Source organism: Podarcis vaucheri, assembly GCF_965113315.1.
Source record: "Podarcis vaucheri genome assembly, chromosome: 5".
NCBI classification, from domain to species: Eukaryota; Metazoa; Chordata; class Lepidosauria; order Squamata; family Lacertidae; genus Podarcis; species Podarcis vaucheri.
The window spans coordinates 52,873,833-52,892,559 of NC_138763.1; the positions used below are offsets into that span (position 1 = coordinate 52,873,833).

The 18,727-nt window shown below is 37.9% G+C and overlaps 1 protein-coding gene across 3 annotated transcripts in view; it reads left to right on the forward strand.

The window, feature by feature from the left end:
* The window catches only part of ATRNL1 (attractin like 1), a 524,570-nt gene that overhangs the window by 187,649 nt on the left and 318,194 nt on the right, over window positions 1–18,727 (forward strand). For all 3 annotated transcript variants that reach the window (XM_082222558.1, XM_082222560.1, XM_082222559.1), the window contains exon 21: window positions 8,429–8,481. In XM_082222558.1, the coding sequence (XP_082078684.1) occupies window positions 8,429–8,481 (53 nt within the window). The remainder of the gene's footprint in view (window positions 1–8,428; window positions 8,482–18,727) is intronic.

Sequence of the window (18,727 nt, forward strand, 5' to 3'; positions counted from 1 at the left end):
TGGCCTGTATTGAAATGCTATTAAGGTAGGCACCAAGGGGAGTCTTCCTAGCCACTCCACAAATGAGGTTCTACTCATGGGCACCAATGCTGAGAAGGCCCTCTCCCCACAATATCCACTGCAACTTGTGCATCTTCTAGGACTATACTGTATCAGTGAAAATGGGAACTATCAAAACTGAGCTTAGAGGAATTCTGGGGAATCCTTGTTAAATATAAGCCATGTTCATATTTCTTGCTAATGAGGTAAGCCAGTGAGACAACACAAAATGGAGCCTACTGTTTTCTGTAGGCTACTGCTTACTTTATGTACCAATATCTGAAAGATTGATTTTTAGCACTTGCAAATTAGCTTCCCCAGCAGCCAGTTTAGGAATCTTTATATTGCAGCATTTAGATACTCTAATTTTCATTTGCTGTGAAGAGGAAATTTCAACATCAAGGAGAAACATTATATAATAGTGATGCCAAAGTGCCTCATCATGAGCCATAGCTATTACGAAGTAGGCAGAGAGGAAGATGCACAGAATCAAATGAAAGACCATCTTGAACAATAATATTCTAAAAGATACTAGCTCTAGAGCAATACTTGAAAGTTTCCTGGTGATTTGTTTTTGAAATGCTTATTTAAAATGCATTGTCACAATTTACATAAATTGGGATAATAGTTGGACGTCATTTTAAACGTATTTATTATGTTTACTTCTTTGAAACCTCTTATAAATATTTCATTCCAAATCTGTGTTTTGTGTCTTGCTTGCTGTTTGGTTTAGTGTGTCTGGAAAAAGATACTCTGACTCATTTTGTGTTACATTTTTAATCATATCATTTAGAAACTTGGTTGAAAACATTTTCTTCATAATGATTTGTCCAGTGATTGATCCTTTGTCCTCTAGAAATACATTAACATACAATAATTCTTATTTTAACAATCTCTCTGTGTATCTGTGGGGCAAAATTAGCAAATATTTGTTGGACTTGTGGTATCTTGTATGAACTACTACAACAGAGGGATGTGAAAATCCAGGACTTTTGTAATACTGAATTATTTATTAGAGAACATGGATTGTTCAGCCAGAAATACAGATTTTGCTACTGGACAGCTGTATACTTTAACATAATGGTTGAATTTGATTTTTGACATGGATTCGTATCTTTTATTCACTTCCTTGGGGTAAGAAACAGAAGAGGAAGGTAAAGGAAGGAAGGAAGGAAGGAAGGAAGGAAGGAAGGAAGGAAGGAAGGAAGGAGGATAGACATAGACTTAGGGAAAAGCTAATGATTGTGCTAAGTGCAGTGTTGAATTCTATACTCTCTTATCTAGAGATCACCTTTTCTTACATGTCTACATGTGTGGAAAACCAAGGAAAGTTTTGCTGTTGGTTTATGCAAGGGATGGGAAACTTGTGGTCCTCCGGATGATCTCGGTTTCCTGTCAGCCCTAACCAGCTTGGCCACTGATCATGCATGATGAGAGTTGTGGTCCAGTAACATCTGTAGAACAGCATGTTCCTCACATCTGATGCATTCATTCATAGAATCAAAGAATTGTAGAGTTGGAAGGGACCCAAAGGATAATCTAGTGAGCCTCTGCCATGCAGAAATCTCAGCTAAAGCAGCCATGACAGATGGCCATCCAACCTCTGGTTAAAAACCTCCAATGAAGGAGAGTACAAACCTCCTGAGGGAAACCATTCCACTGTTGAACAGCTCTTACTGTCAGAAACTTCTTCCTGATGTTTAATCGGAATCTGCTTTCTTGTAACTTGAAGCCATTGGTTCAGGTCCTACCCTCCAGAGCAAGAGGAAACAAGTTTGTTCCCTCTTCCATGTGACAGCCCTTCAGATATTTGAAGTGGATTATCATATCACCTCTCAGTCTCCTCTTTTCCTGGCTAAGCATACTCAGCCCCTTCAACCGTTCCTCATAAGGCTTGGTTTCCAGACCCTTGTTCATCTTGGTTGCCCTCCTCTGCGCATGTTCTAGCTTGTCAACATCTTTCTTAAATTGTGGTGCCCAGAATTGGACACAGGATTCCAGGTGTGTTATGAGCAAGGCAGAAAAGAATGGTACTATTACTTACCTTGATCTGGACACTGTACTTCTGTTGATGCAGCCTATAATAGCATTAGCTTTTTTTGCTATGTGCGTCACACTGTAGACTCACATTAAGCTTCTGGTCCACCAAGACCCCTAGATTATTTTCACATGTACTGCTAGTAAGCCAGGTGTCCCCCATCTTATACTGGTGCAGCTGGTTCTTCCTGTCTAAGTGCAGAACCTTACACTTGCTCCTATTGAAAATTATTTTGTTAGTTTGGGCTCCGCTCTCCAATCTGTTACGGTCATTTTGAATCTCGATTCTGTCTGCAGCATTAGCTACCCCTCCCAGTTTGGTGTCATCTACAAATTTGATGAACATCCCCTCAATTCCTTCATCCAAATAATTTGTAAAGATGTTGAACAACAATGGGTCCAGGACAGAACCCTGTGCCACCCCACTTGTCCCATTTTTTCCAGGAAGACAAGGAACCATTAATGAGTATTCTTTGGGTTCGGTCAGTTAATCAACTACAAAGCCACGTAACAGTTACCTCGTTCAGCCCACATTTTACCAGTGGTAAATTCCTCACAAGATATTCCTTGCAAGAATAGTATGGGGGACTTTTGTCAAAAGCCTTACTGAAATCAAGAGACACCATGTCCACAGCATTCCCCTGATCCACCAAGCTTGTAACTCCATCAAAAAAAGAAATAAGAATCATCTCGCATAACTTGTTATTGAGAAACCTATGGTATGTCTTAGTAATCACAGCATCCTTTTCTAAGTGCCCAGAGACCGACTGCTGAATTATCTGTTTAAGGATCTTTCCTGTTATCATATCAAGCTCACTTTTTTCACCTTTTGGAAGATGGGGACAACATTTGCCCACCTCCAGTTTGCAGGGACCTCACCTGTTCTCCAAGAAATCTCAAAGATTATAGACAAAGGCTCTGAGATTACATCTGCATACTGTTGATTAAAATGATGTGTGATGCTGTTGTCTGCTGCATATACCATATGGAAAGAATTCATAGCCCTTCCTTCTTCCTTTATTAGAAATTCCCAGCTAAAACTGTTAAACTTTATACCTTACACTTTTTAAGTACTGTATGCTTAAGGGAAATGAAAGGCCAAGGCCAAGGGGCACCTTGATTATTTAGAGTAGATGATATTAGTGTGACAAAGTAGCTTGGAATCTATCCAGGTTTCACATTAGGGCACATTTCTTTTTATATAGATCTATGAACTATTATAGATAAGAGAATAGATACTGCAGGATCACAAATAAGTTAGCATAATATTAAAACTCCTGCAACTTGTGCCTGAGAAATACAGATGCTGTGCTTGATTCTTTGGCTGTTTCATTCAGCTGGAGTTTATGGCAGTTGGTTTGAATAACCCCTGAACTGATCATATACTGTTCAACCATCCCGATTTAAGCAGGACATCCCGGAATTACAGAAGCCATTCTTGGCTTATGGTTGTACCCAGGGATCTCCTGGTTTTTGGTCCTATGCTCTGGTGTGAGTCAGCTGGCTGTCGTGAGAGCTCGGGACCAAAAAAACAAGCATCCTGATTTGGATCTCCTGTATGTTGGGAGCATATGGAATCATGGGGTTCTCAATAATCACTTAAGGGACAAAGCAATATCTTTTTCTCAGGAACTCATAAAATATTCAATACTATATATATACTGGATGTTTAAATAAGACTTTCAAGCATAACTTTTAAACTGACATTGTCCCTCTGAAAGCGAGCTTATTTTCATGGTTACATGTTACATTTCTGGAGACTGTTATCAAATTGTTTTTAAAATTGGTAAGTTATGATGTTAACCTTTTTGGATTCATTCTGTAAAGGTGGGGTGTGAATGTTTAAAATAATAAAAATAATCTCTGCAACATAGATATAAAGATTTCCATTCTAAATTCTGTTGACACCCGTCAGCAGAAGACATACATTCTGCCTATTTGTCAAATGACAACATTGTCATCTGACAAATCCCATCAATTTACGCTGTTTAAATTCACAGTATCTCACTACTTGTTTTACCTTAGTTACTACAAGTAAATAATGTTACAGTGCTAAATGCAAGTGAGTAGTTAAAAGCCTCAGTCCTTTAACCAACCAAATGGAAAATATGTTGAAAATAAAACAGGGTGTTGGTATAGTGACCACCTTGTATGCATGAAACATGCATCAATTTGTTTTCTTCTGGCCTATATATTGACCTCTCAAGAAGGACTCAGAGAGATATTAAGGAATAACTATTAATAGCCAGTCAACAGAAGGGTAATGAGTTTGACAGACTGGGTATTATTGGAACAAACTAGAGATTTTGTTAATATTTTTAAAATGCTGTTGCATTTGTCCTTGGAAATGTACTTTTTGGTATCATGCCAAAGCAGTAGTAGTATTTCATTAGTGCCATTTAGGACAAATGATCACTGATCTATATGTTTAATTTTCTACCTATAACTAGTCACATTCAAGTTGTGAGCTCAAGGAAACTGGCAGCCCCCATAATGCCTTAAAGTGCTAACTGGACAGGGAAGTGGTGATGGAGAGGAAGTGCTGCAGGTCAACAGCATAGTGTGGGAAATCGGTCTTTAAATCCACATGCTTATCCGCAGCCCTGAACCTGTACACTTTCACAGCTGGGATTTTTTAGAGCTTTTCTTCTAACTCTGTAACAGAGTGTCAGGGCTAGGTACTCTGTGGTCTGGACAGTGAGATCAAAATCTAAGTGCTGTAGCAATGTAAGTTAGTGGCCAAGGTCTAGGAGGTGAGTAAAGCTGCATAGCCAGTCCCCAACCTCAACAATACAGCAAGTCACATTCATCCGGTGCTATACCAGCTGCACTGGCTCCCGGTGGAGTACAGGATCAGGTTTAAGGTGCTGGTTTTAACCTTCAAAGCCCTATACGGCCTAGGACCCTCGTATCTACGGGACCGCCTCTCCTGGTATGCCCCACAGAGGAACTTACGGTCCTCAAATAAAAACATCTTGAAGGTCCCAGGCCTCAGAGAGGTTAGGCTGGCCTCAACTAGAGCCAGGGCTTTTTCGGCTGCGGCTCCAACCTGGTGGAACGCTCTGTCACAAGAGACAAGGGCCCTGCAGGACTTGACATCTTTCCGCAGGGCCTGCAAGACAGAGCTGTTCCACCAGGCCTTTGGTCAGGGCGCAGCCTGACTCCCTCCTTTGGCAATCTTTACAATACTTTAGTTTATGGTTGCCATCAATTTTGATTTTAATTAATTCTTATGATGTTTTTATAATGTTGCACTATTTTAGTGTTGTTAGCCGCCCTGAGCCCGGCTTCGGCTGGGGAGGGCGGGATATAAATAAAATTTATTATTATTATTATTATTTTGCTCTGGAGCCAATTTCCTACCCATTTGAACAGAAGGGGCCTTCCTATCTTCAGAGGTATTTGATTAGTTTTAATTCTGCTACTGCTACAAATTTATGTTGAATTGGATCCAGAAATGTGACTTTGGAATAAATTCTGGCAGTGGTAGAGTTCTGTGAAGTGTTGTTCAAGAGCTAGCTACACACACACACACACACACACACACACACACCTTTCTTCTGTCACCTGCACAACCTGAAAATCTGCTCTTGGAGGCTGGTGGACCCTCTAGAACAGCATAGCATGTGGCAAGAGCTTTGCAGCAGAAAGGGGGAATTGCTGAAAATTGGGAACCCTCTTTGCACAAATGGAAATGACTTCTGTTCATGCAACTACACCTTTAGTTCCAAGGTTTTGTCTTGTATTTGCAGCTTTTTATTGACGGTATTTTGACAAGAGTATTTTACTGTATTTTATATGCATTTTGTTAGCCTCTTTGAGGACTTTTACAAATTTCCTAAATAAACAAGACAACATGTAAAAGAGCAGAAATAAACAAATAGATAAGTTAATTGCTTTTGAAAACTCAAAAAAAAGGACCAACTTGACATTTAAAGGATAATGATGATGATGATACCAGGTGAATATGTCTAGCATATGTACACAATGAAAGAGTTGTATTCCTGCTCACTTGGGAATGAATGAACGAACGAATGAATGAATGAATGAGATATTGAGAATATATTCTGTGTACTATATTGTTGCTAGCTACAAATTTTCAAAACCAATTCTTGTCTATCATGGAAGTTCCACAATATAAGCAAGCAAAAGTAGAGAGACTACTAGTTTGTGCTTGTATTCATCTTTTAACAGAGGTGAGGGAGAGTTATCTCTGCAAAAAAAAAAAAAAAAAAAAAAAGGTTTGAAAGATAGTGGTTGATTCTACTATCAAAACAACTATGAAAACAAATATCTGTCATTCATTTTTGCAGACAAAATGTAAGGAATACATCATGTATTATTTGCAGTTGCTAAAGTATTGCAGCTGAAGATAGCAAAATAAAAAATTGGTGCAAGTGAAGTTTATTGTTGTAGTGAAAAGTGAGCTATTACCAGCAAATTGATTTTGCTGTATAAAATATGTATACTCTAATCATAAGTGATGGCATTACAAAGTAAAGAAATGTAAAGGAGGATGTATAATGACTTTAAAGTTCTTAGTCTAGTATAGCCCCACTAATGGGCTCATTTAGGGGTTTCTTGATTCTATAGAAGTCTTCACTTACTATTATGCTGCCTTTTCAAACCTTGAAGGTAAACAAATGAGCTGTTTGAGACATATAGAAGACAAAATAGTTAAACATATAACAAAAACCCTGAATAAAGATTCAGGTTGTATTTTAAAAATGTCGCTGATGATATATTTTGTGCTATTACATAAAATCATTCTATGCTAATCTTTCTTCATACTTTTAGAATAAAATGAGTGTAATAACTACTATGTATTTGATGGGGATGTACAGTATTAAGATGAACAACACAGAGGTACCTAATGAAAATAGAGATAAATTCACCTTCCCACCTCTATGCATTTCCATATTCTTGGAGACCTAAGTGTGGGATGCTTCTAAAGCTTTGGGATAAGCCAAGGCACCCATATCTGCATCGGCCATGAGGTTGTGCATATGCAAGGCAAGCATGTTTTTGCTTAGCTCTTTCCTGCCCAAAGACACAAACAGATGGGCTTCAGCTTCAGTGGTACCTAAAGGCTCATCCACACTTTTTCAGCTGCTTTCCATATTCTTACTCTCTGTTTTGTGCTGTCAATTCCTGATCCACAAGAGGACTTTTCCTTTCATTCCATGACTACTAAGCTGTCTCAGGAGTCTTTAGTGAGGTGCCTTTTTTAAAGTCCATGTATGCTATGTTAGCTGGATCCCCTGTATCTATATGCTTCAAAGAACTCTAATAGGATAGTGAGACAGGACTGGCTCTTGCAAAATCTACAGTGGCTCTGCTTCAGCATGGCTTGTTCTTCAGTATGCTTAGTTATTTTATCTTCAACAATACTTTCCATCAGTTTTCCGAGGACAGATGCTAAGATGAAATGTTTTCTTCATTTTTACCTCCTCTTGTCAAAAGACAGTATTTGAGTACTGAAGGTGAATTAAACTGGAAAGTCAGCTTTGTATTAGGAAATACAGTAGTACCTCGGGTTAAGAACTTAATTCGTTCTGGAGGTCTGTTCTTAACCTGAAACTGTTCTTAACCTGAAGCACCACTTTAGCTAATGGGACCTCCTGCTGCCGCTGCACCGCTGCTGCATGATTTCTGTTCTCATCCTGAAGCAAAGTTCTTAACCCGAGGCAATATTTCTGGGTTAGCGGAGTCTGTAAACTGAAGCGTATGTAACCTTTAGCGTATGTAACCCGAGGTACCACTGTACAAGTTACTAGAGGAAAGACAGAATATAAATGAATTGTTAACATCCATCTGTCTCGAGAGACAATGGAGTGCACCTACAGGGGTGAAGTCAAACTACTGCATTAGCAGCACCAAAGTGACCTCCCCAGGGCACAAGCCTGGGCAGTGTGTATGGAGGTCCTGGAGCTGCCCAGATGACAAAATAAGACCCCCTCTCAGCCTTATTGATGTGGGCCAAAGGAAAGCAGAGCACTACTTTTGGCATCACCTTGTCTGTAGGAGTTGCTGGAAGGAGGCAGACAAGGCGCCATCCAACCATCTTAAGGATTCCACTCTAGATTTGTATAGGGTTTACTCTTTAGCCTTTTCTTCTTCTGAAGGTATCTCTCAAGAGTTTTTCTTCTGCTAGATGGACCACCTTGTCAGGTTGATGAGCCCTGTCTGCTGCTATAGATGGAATAAATAATAAAAAACACACTTTATTTTCTGGGGGAAATTAAATAAATTCTTATGTAAGTTTAATTGCCAAAATATTACATTCATACAAAAATGTTTAATTAGCTATGTTATTTGATAATGCTCAGATTATTTCTTTTCTCTTCTACAGTTGCGACTCTGAAAACAGATACCTTGGTAATCCACTCAGGGGAACATGCTACTGTAAGTATTAGTATAATTCATTGCCCTTTGATGTTGCACATTAAATAATATGCATGTTAACTCCTGACTGAGGTCCATTAGTTATCATTTCATTTGTGATGTGTATTTCATCTAGTAATATATTAGTCAACAGCACCGTGGAGTAATGGATCTGGAAATTAAGTAGACCTGGGTTTAATTCTGTCTCTGGTATAGCTGAGGCTTGGACAAGTGAGTTTCCCTCAGCCTAATCATACTGCAAGATGATTTTGAGGGATAGTCTCATGTACACTATTCTGAATTGCTAGGGAAGGGCAAGATACTTGTGAAAAGCAGAATCTTTATCTTAGGGCTTTTCCATACTTACTCTTACTCCACTCTTTCCAGGCACTGTCTGTGTTTTAAAGCTCCGTGTCTGAACACTTGGGGGGGGGGGGCGCTCTGGAGCTTTCCCCATGAAAACACACTCCTTAAAGTTCAATCGGAGCAAATGGCAATCTGTAGAAAACCCAAATTGATGATTGCTCTGATTGAGCACTAAAGAATAGGTTTTCACAGGGAAAGCTCTGGGGCAAAAACAAAACAAAAAACCACACACACTCAAATGTAGAGCTTTTACGTGTGGACCTGTGCCTGGAAAGAGCAAGGCAAAAGGTAAGTATGGATAAGCCCTTATTTGTTATTGTGATTGCCCAGTGTATGAAATTAGTATAGTTCTCAGTGTAAATAGTATAGTTCTCAGTGTAAATAGAATAAAAGTGGGAAATAATACCTGGCTCACATCTACCAATGAGGCTAATTCTGACCTGGAGTTTATAAAGGTAGTAAGAGATAGCTTTAAATTTCTAGATGTTCTGTATCTTGCTATATTAAATGACAATAGTGCCAGACGTATGTAGCGTTTGTTAATTTTATTTAAGCTTGTTAGATAAAATTCAAAACTTGCACAAAGTTTTAAAAAGAAAACCAAGGCATCAGCCAGATATTGTGTAAAGTATTCAAATTAAGCAGCGTTAAATAGTTTAGAGAATGTCAATAAGGTCTAAACACTGATAGCTACAGAATTTGTTTACTTTCTGTAGATATTCTGGTTTTCTGCAGATTTATTTTGCCCTCTAAAAATAAATGTAGACAAATTTAAGTGATGAACAAGATGTGACACCAACAGAACTGTGGGTTCTGGACACCTACAAGGACTGTCTTATTCATTATTGTTTTCTAGTAGCCCTGTTTCATAAATCTTCTTTGTCCGAGAAAAATTGTGCCATATCCAGATAGCCTTTCACCTCCAAATAGCCAGAGCTATTTGTCTTCTATCAGGTTTTTAAATAATGTAAAGATTTGGTAGTGTTGCACTGATACCGTATGCCAGTTGTTAACCTTAACCCAATAGTGTGAATAAATTCCGAATTCTTGCATTAGTTTATATGCCCTCTTGGTTCTTCATTAACCAGATCCTTTGTTCTCTTGGTGTTAGTTCTCTGGCAGCAAGAAAAGGCATGTTGAGTTTCACTGGGGGGCGGGGGATACCTTAATGGTGGAACCCTTAGGATGGACCTCATCGATTTAATGGGGGCTCTTTGCTCTTCTTTAAAGTGCCTAAGGATGACAGGCTAATTGGTTTGTTTCTTTCTATATCAAGAGTGACTTTTCAATTCACAGATAATTTAATGGTCCAGAATTTTCACTTAATGGTCCAGAGTTTCTGCAGTGGAGCATTTAAAAAAGAGGAACCATGAATTTATATATAATTATAATGAAGTTTATCAAGTGCATATGGTCATATATGCGTGTGCACACAATTTTTATTACATGAGGAAACATATTCTATCCAATTGTTCCATGTTGCTCCCTAATGCTAGACTTTGTGGGAAGCTGTTCACATTTGTAGAGATGCAGTCCCCGTCCTATAGAAATAAAAGGACACGCTCCCTTTGATCTTAATGGATTAGTACTGAGGTCATTAATGTGTTTTTGCGGTACATTCAGTGAGCACAGAAACCCACAGTTCAGGCGGCAATTGCTGGAGACAGAGCAAGTACCTAGAGCAGGGGTTGAGCACACTGACCAACTGAAGCCACCGAGGAGTCTAGTTTGTCAACCACCAGTTGCCCAGAGTGAGGAAATGCAGGATACCTTTCTATATAATATGCCATGATTCAGAAATGACTCTCTAGAATCAGCTGGTTTCTAGGACCAGGGGGATTTTAGTCTCTGGTGTTATTAACTCATCTTGAATTGCCTTCAACTGTTTTACTGATCGGTGGCTCTGATGGGTGGTGCAGGGAATTGAAAATTGGTGCCTAATCCATGTAGATACTGGTGTAAGTTCCATGGTGCATGGCAATAAATAAAAGTTCCTTAGCATCAAGAAAAGTGTGCTATTAACATCCACTTTAATGCAAAGCGAACATGATGTTAGCCTGCTCATTGAAATTATAGTAGCATCATGCTGGAAGTAAGACACCCACACCCATGTGACTCATGTTGCAATTTAACATAAAATGGGAAATAGTAACATGTATTATAAACCCCCTGAAACCGAATGAAACCCTAAAAGCATTTGTATGAGGGTTTGAGTTAAGGGAGAAGGTTTTACCCCCTGTCTGCACCCATTTTAATTTAATCAAGCATTCCATACATTTCTAAAACTTCTTGTGAGCTATTCTAGAGAAACAAAAGGAAGTATTTCTTTGCAGCCACAAGTAATGGTGATGACTGCAAATGCAGAAAGCTTTAAAATGTGATTAGTAAAATTCCTAAATTTAATCACCTTTCACTTTCACATTGATTTTAAAAAGTTGAAAGAAACAGAGCTTCGGTGAAAGGTTTTAAAACCGCAGTTTTGCAATGAATTTCATGGAGGTCAATTGCATTTCATTGGATGGTCTCTGCCTCTTCACATTCACGTGGATTGCTTCTTTGTACAGCCAAATGTTCTGTACTTTCTGGAAAAGCAATCAGAACAAGTCGAACCAATGATCCATCCTTGCCAGCATCACTGACTAGCCATGACTGGATCCAGATATTTGCAAAAATTTATAACTGCACAAAGCAATAATAGCATGCTGTTGGAGACACTGTGTCCCCCTCCATCTGTTTCCTTCAGCTGAACTGTCCAGACATTGAAACAACCCTTTCTCAAAAAAGTCACTCAATGTTTCCTTTAAATTATATTTTGCTATGTCACAAAGATTTATGCTGATCACATGCTACAGTTCTGTCTTAAACTCATGAAAACAGAATTTTGATTTACTGATGAGTAACTGTTGGTCCTTGAAAAAACAAAAACATCCTCATCCCTTAAATAATCTTCTAATTTAAATTACAAATTTCAATCAGGTGTTTAGGCGTGAACACTCAAGTGAAATCTTAGGTACATCCTGCTTGAATGCATAAAGCAGTTTTAGAAAGCAATGGAAATTTGTGGTATACATCATGTGCAGCAATTTTGCTTAACTTTTGCCAAATACCTCAGTAGCTTCTAGGACAACAGTTTCATGATCTTCTATATGTGTGAACATGCAGAAGCTTTTCTTTTGGAGGAACTTCTTCAAAATGTGGGTTATAAATTTTATAGAAAATAAAGCAGATCAACGATAAAATAAAGTAGGAGTTTATTTTGTGGTGTTTTGCACAGGTACCAGATTATTCAGGTTACAAATCCTCATGGGAATGGATGCAATTGAGGTGCTTATATAATTTAAAGGAAGAAAGGATAGGAATGCATTTATTGAGAGTTGATTCTCAACTGTTCTAACAACTTCACATAATACTCATGGTTTGTGGAATATTTTTTGTTTGTTTGGATTTAGTAAATACTGATACCATAGCAAAGCTATACAACTGGGGGAGTTTTCTATTGTACCGATCTCACAAGATCTTGAGTGTCTTTTTTTCGAAGTAAAGAGATTGGATTGCTCCTAATGACACATGAAAGGGAGAGAGAGAAATCTGTACATGCACAGATGTGTAGATAGAATAGGTGGATAAGTAATTATTATGTGAAAACGTTAGATACTGCAGACGTTAGAAGCAGTAAATTATTCAGCATTGAAGAAAACTGTAAGTAATTGTTGTTGTTTAGTCGTTTAGTCGTGTCCGATTCTTCGTGACCCCATGGACCAGAGCACACCAGACACTCCTGTCTTCCACTGCCTCCTGCAGTTTCGTCAAACTCATGTTGCTAGCTTCAAGAACACAGTCCAACCATTTCGTCCTCTGTCATCCCCTTCTCCTTGTGCCCTCAATTTTCCCCAACACCAGGGTCTTTTCCAGGGAGTCTTCTCTTCTCATGAGGTGGCCAAAGTATTGGAGCCTCAGCTTCAGGATCTGTCCTCCCAGTGAGCACTCAGGGTTGATTTCCTTAAGAATGGATAGGTTTGATCTTCTTGCAGTCCATTGGACTCTCAGGAGTTTCTTCCAGCACCAGAATTCAAAAGCATCAATTCTTCGGCGATCAGCCTTCTTTATGGTCCAGCTCTCACTTCCATACATCACTACTGGGAAAACCAAAGGCTTTAATTATACGGACCTTTGTTGGCAAGGTGATGTCTCTGCTTTTTAAGATATCATTGCTTTCCTCCCAAGAAGCAGGCGTCTTTTAATTTCGTGACTGCTGTCACCATCTGCAGTGATCATGGAACCCAAGAAAGTAAAATCTCTCACTGCCTCCATTTCTTCCCCTTCTATTTGCCAGTAGGTGATGGGTCCAGTGGCCATGATCTTGGTTTTTTTCATGTTGCGCTTCAGACCATATTTTGCACTCTCCTCTTTCACCCTCATTAAAAGGTTCTTTAATTCCTCCTCACTTTCTGCCATCAAGGTTGTATCATCAGCATATCTGAGGTTGTTGATATTTCTTCCGGCAATCTTATTTCTGGCTTGGGATTCATCTAGTACAGCCTTTCACATGATGAATACTGCATATAAGTTAAATAAGCAGGGAAACAATATGCAGCCTTGTCATACTCCTTTCCCAATTTTGAACCAATCAGTTGTTCCATATCCAATTCTAACTGTAGCTTCTTGTCCCTCATAGAGATTTCTCAGGAGACAGATGAGGTGATCAGGCACTTCCATTTCTTTAAGAACTTGCCATAGTTTGCTGTGGTTGACACAGTCAAAGGCTTTTGCGTAGTCAATGAAGCAGAAGTAGATTTTTTCTGGAACTCTCTAGCATTCTCCATAATCCAGCACATGTTTGCAATTTGGTATCTGGTTCCTCTGCCCCTTCGAAATCCAGCTTGCACTTCTGGGAGTTCTCGGTCCACATACTGCTTGAGCCTTCCTTGTAGAATTTTAAGCATAACCTTGCTAGCATGTGAAATGAGTGCAATTGTGCGGTAGTTGGAGCATTCTTTGGCATTGCCTTTCTTTGGGATTGGGATGTAGACTGATCTTCTCCAATCCTCTGGCCACTGCTGAGTTTTCCAAACTTGCTGGCATATTGAGTGTAGCACCTTAACAGCATCATCTTTTACAATTTTAAATAGTTTAGCTGGATTACCATCACTTCCACTGGCCTTTTTATTAGCAGTGCTCTCTATCGCCCATTTGACTTCACTCTGCAGGATGTCTGGCTTAAGATCAGCAACCACACTACCTGGGGTGTACAAGACCTCCATATCTTTCTGGTATAATTCCTCTGTGTATTCTTGCCACCTCTTCTTGATGTCTTCTGCTTCTGTTAGGTCCTTTCCACTTTTGTCCTTTATTATGGTAATCTTTGTATGAAATGTTCCTTTCATATTTCCAATTTTCTGATTTTTCCCATTCTGTTTTTCTCCTCTATTTCTTTGCATTGCTCATTTAAGAAGGCCCTCTTGTCTCTCCTTGCTATTTTTTGGAAATCTGCATTCAATTTCCTGTATCTTTCACTATCTCCCTCACATTTTGCTTGCCTTCTCTACCTTGCTATTTAAGCTGAATAAATGAAACTTCCTTATTCAGTGAGATGGCTTGGAGAATTCTTGACAATTGGCAAAGGTCTTATTCACTGTCATATTTAAGATTGCTTATCACACACACCCAATAAAATATTAATATTTCTATGCAAAATATGTATATAAAATGGAAAATGTGTATTTCACACACACACACACATCTTTGCTTCTAAATCTAAATTTGAAATAGTTATTGAATACATTATTTATTTTAAAGAGATAGCTTAACTAGCATTTTAATAAATTTTGGAGGTGTCATTAGTGAAACATTACCTTGGTACTACTACTTGATTCTGAAAATATCCTTTGCTAAACCAAATTCCTTCAAGGAGCACCTCTTAGATCAAAGACTTTGATATTTCATTGGAATGTATAGTTCACAACTTTAAATGACTTTGACAAACACTGTAATGCCTGTTCTGGTATCGATACAGAGATTTTCAATTAGCCTGCCGTGTATAAGTAGCAGATATTGATGTAATCAATTCTTTTCTTCTGGGAGTAATCAAGGGTATGCAGTACCGGCACATTTCCCCCCACATGTTAAAAATGTGGCACTTACTGCAATGGTAATCATCACTAATATATTACTGCAACAAAATGTTACAGTGTGAACTACTTCTATTCAGAATTCCATCTAATCAGCCAGAAGACTTTGTTTCATTGCTGCCAGTTTTCTGGGTTTTCCTCCCACCTCAGACCCTTCTATGACTACTGAGCACAATTACTCCTCATTAGGCTGTTTTCTGGATCCTCTTCTAGAGTGGTTTTCATAAAGTGTTTACTTCTGCAAACCTTGAGATTCCCCCAAGCCTACTGATCCCACACTCATGTGCATGGATGGTGCCGTTTTGGTTGCATAAGAACTGAAACTTCCAGAAAGAATCTGCAATTAGTATATAGAATTATGGGATCTTTTACCAAATGATGTCATTATCATGCCATGATTTCACAGTTAATAAAGGAAAATGACAAGCTATGAAAACTTAAGCTACTGTTTAAAAATCAGTTTTGGAAGATGTTTGAAGGATAAACTTGTGTAGCTCTCATAATAGTCCATCTACCCCACCAAGTGTGTCACGTTTCATGATACCAAGAATACTATTAAGAATATTATGATTTCTCATTCCTCAACTGGGCACCTGAAATGTAAAGCAGTGGTCGGCATATAAAAAGCAGTTGAGCAGTTGGTTTCAATGCATCTTGCTTGCTTAAATCATTCATATCATGACTCTGATAGTGTTTAACTGAAAATTTAATTGACCCTTTTTATCACAGTAAATAGACATTTGTTTTCCGCTGTTTTTTATATACTCTAGTCTACTGAAATTAATTGTTTGCCACTATTAAAAACAAAATACAAAAATAAGTGATGTGATAATGATTTGGAATACATGTTTTTTTCACCATTGATGTTTAAATTAAACTAATGGGAGTTAGGATTGTATTCTAGGCACTCATTGGGCTAAACAACTTTATATAAAGCAAGGTCGAAATAAACGTGTAGTAAGAAAATACAGATGGTACAAATGGATGTTTTGGTTTACTCTTTGATCTCTATATGTGCACACTAAATATCTGGTATTTGTATACATAAAATGTTTTATACATTCATATTACATATCCCAAGTCATTTTGATTTAGGCCAACATTATATTTAGTGACTAGTGAACAAATTGATTTGGCACATATGTGTGAATTCTGACTGGATGCAAATGATAGTTTTATGAGCCAAGACAGGCTGCAAATGCAGTATTTTGTCACAGTGTATTTATTCCTCTTTTGTTTTAGTAACTGCCAAAATTATAGATGTTGATGGATCCTAGATCATAAAAGAAGCATCCAAATTTTTGGATTAGTACTTCATATATCAGCATCTGCAATGCATGTGGTTTCAGAATCTGTGCTCCTGGGTATGAGTGAATAAGTTGTAGAAACAGATGGTTTTTAACTGATAGGCAAAATTGGTTGGCTCTGGTGCCACCATTGTGGTTTTAACAAATCATATTTAAGCTAAATGGTGAGAGCACAATATCATTGATAATTATATTTCTCAGAAAAAAGATGTTTGAGTTAACAATTGTTTAGCGAGCCAAGTAAAAACTGGACCACTAGTGTTTGGGAAACAGAAAAGATGGGCTAATATTTTGTGAACTTGACTCGTGTAGAGGCTGAACACTTTATAACTATGGAACATATAACCAAATGAACAGATGGCAATTTCCAAGCAGATATTCTCTTCAGATATATTTCTTGCCTTCCCTGAATGTGAGAGCTGTTGAGCTACAAAGAACGATGCTTTATCACAGGAACTGACATTTTAGATTTGAAGATATAGTCCTCGTTCAAACACCGACCTGCATTCAGTTCAGATTGTGACCCCTTTATATATACCATTAAACCCCCTCCTAATCTTTCATATATTTCTATAGGCCCTGAACAAATTTAATTATTTCTCAGGAATAGCTGTGATCATATAGCCCAGATAACCCTCAATATCCTGATGTGGTCTGGACTGACGAACTGCCCCTGACTCTGTCCATCTGGGATGGATAAAAATATTTATGAAAGGCTTGTCTTGATGCCTGAATTCTTGCACTCAGTAACTGCTCAGCTTGACTAGCTGGGTGTGCTGTATGTGCCAGGTATCACATAGTGACTTCAGTAACTGCCTATATGAAAGGGCAGTGGAGGAGAGTGATTGGGATTAACAAATGAGAACTCTGATTCAAGTGTGGAAATATTCATGGGCACCCCCAAACCAAGCTGTGGAGAACAACACTCCTAATTATGTTACTAGATTATTTGTATGTATATATCTATATAGTAATTAAATTCGTTTTCCTCCACTGTGAAAGGTATTAAAATGAGTAAACCTTGTTGTACAAAGATACTTCTTATACTTAAGAGAATGCATTCTGCTCCTTTCAAATATACATTTTCACACATATAATTTCTAAGTAATCATGTGTATTTAATGCCACATTTTTGAATGTAAAAAAGTATTTAATTTTTTACTTTAAACATTAGTTAGTAAAGAATAGTAGAAAGTGTTATCCAGCACTAGGTGGCAGCCTTACTATACTTAAATAGCTTGTTATATTCAGAATGTTTTGTGGACATTAGTTTATATTCTAAAATAATGTGAGTATGCATTAGCAGGAATTGATTATAATCAATGAAGTTGAAATTTCCAATCAAGATCTAAAAAAAAAATGGCAGGTTTCAAAGGCAAAAAAACCCTACCACAAATAATTTCGGTGAAGTGTAAGATACGGCCTAGCAATTTGTTTTTCTGCTACTGGCTTTTTATTGCTAGTTTTCTTTTGGGACACCATTTGTTTAAACTAAATACCTACTGTAATTGTAAAGCTGTCATGCTTGACTTGGAGTAATGAGTTTCAGCAATTATATCTGACACTAATTGACTTTGCAGATTGAGGCTATTTTTATTACTGTTAAATGTAGTAGTGATGATCACCACAAACTGTCATTGTACTTTCAATATTTGGTAATCTAGGAATAAAAGCTGTCTAAAAATCTCCATAGTATTTAAGGATGGCTAGTGGAACAAATTGCATCTTGAATTAGAGTAGCAATATAATATGTAGGAAATAATAGATTTAGCAGATGGTTTATCCACAAAATGTGATATAACATAATGATGGTGTTAGACAAAAATAAGCATAGCCTTATTTAGAAATTTTTGTTCTGCAGTTTTTTTCTAGTTTGCAGTTTTTTACTTCGGGGTGTCCTTAGGCTGTCATCTTGCCAGGAATGATGTGTATAGTATCAGTTTCTCACTGGAGATTCTGATACATAGTCCCATTCCCTGTTGGGAAAAGATACTTCTCCGGGGCTCTGCTGCAGCTTTTGGGCCTTGAGGCAAGGGAGATCATAACAGAGACAGGTATTTTGTGAATATTCGGTTTGAACTCTCACAAAGGCTTTATGAGAAGCACTTTGATCTGACCCCAAAGAATGCTTCTTAAATTCTTCAGCAACAGCCAAACCCATTTATCATTTCTACATCCCTGTTGTACTAACTCTCAAACAACAACAACAACTACTACTACTACTAAGACTACTACTGATTTATTTCCCTCCAAGGTACCCTTCAGAATTTATATTAATGTATTTCCAAGATCTTCCCAGTGTATTTCCCCACATTCTGAATATCAATTTGTCCTTCCATTCCCCACCACAAGCCAAAGCAATTCTCCCATAAATATTCATTTCTACCATATTTCTTTCAAACCCAGTTTTCATGCTCTGTTCATGTTGCTTTGTTTCATACTTTTGCATACATTAATATAATTCAA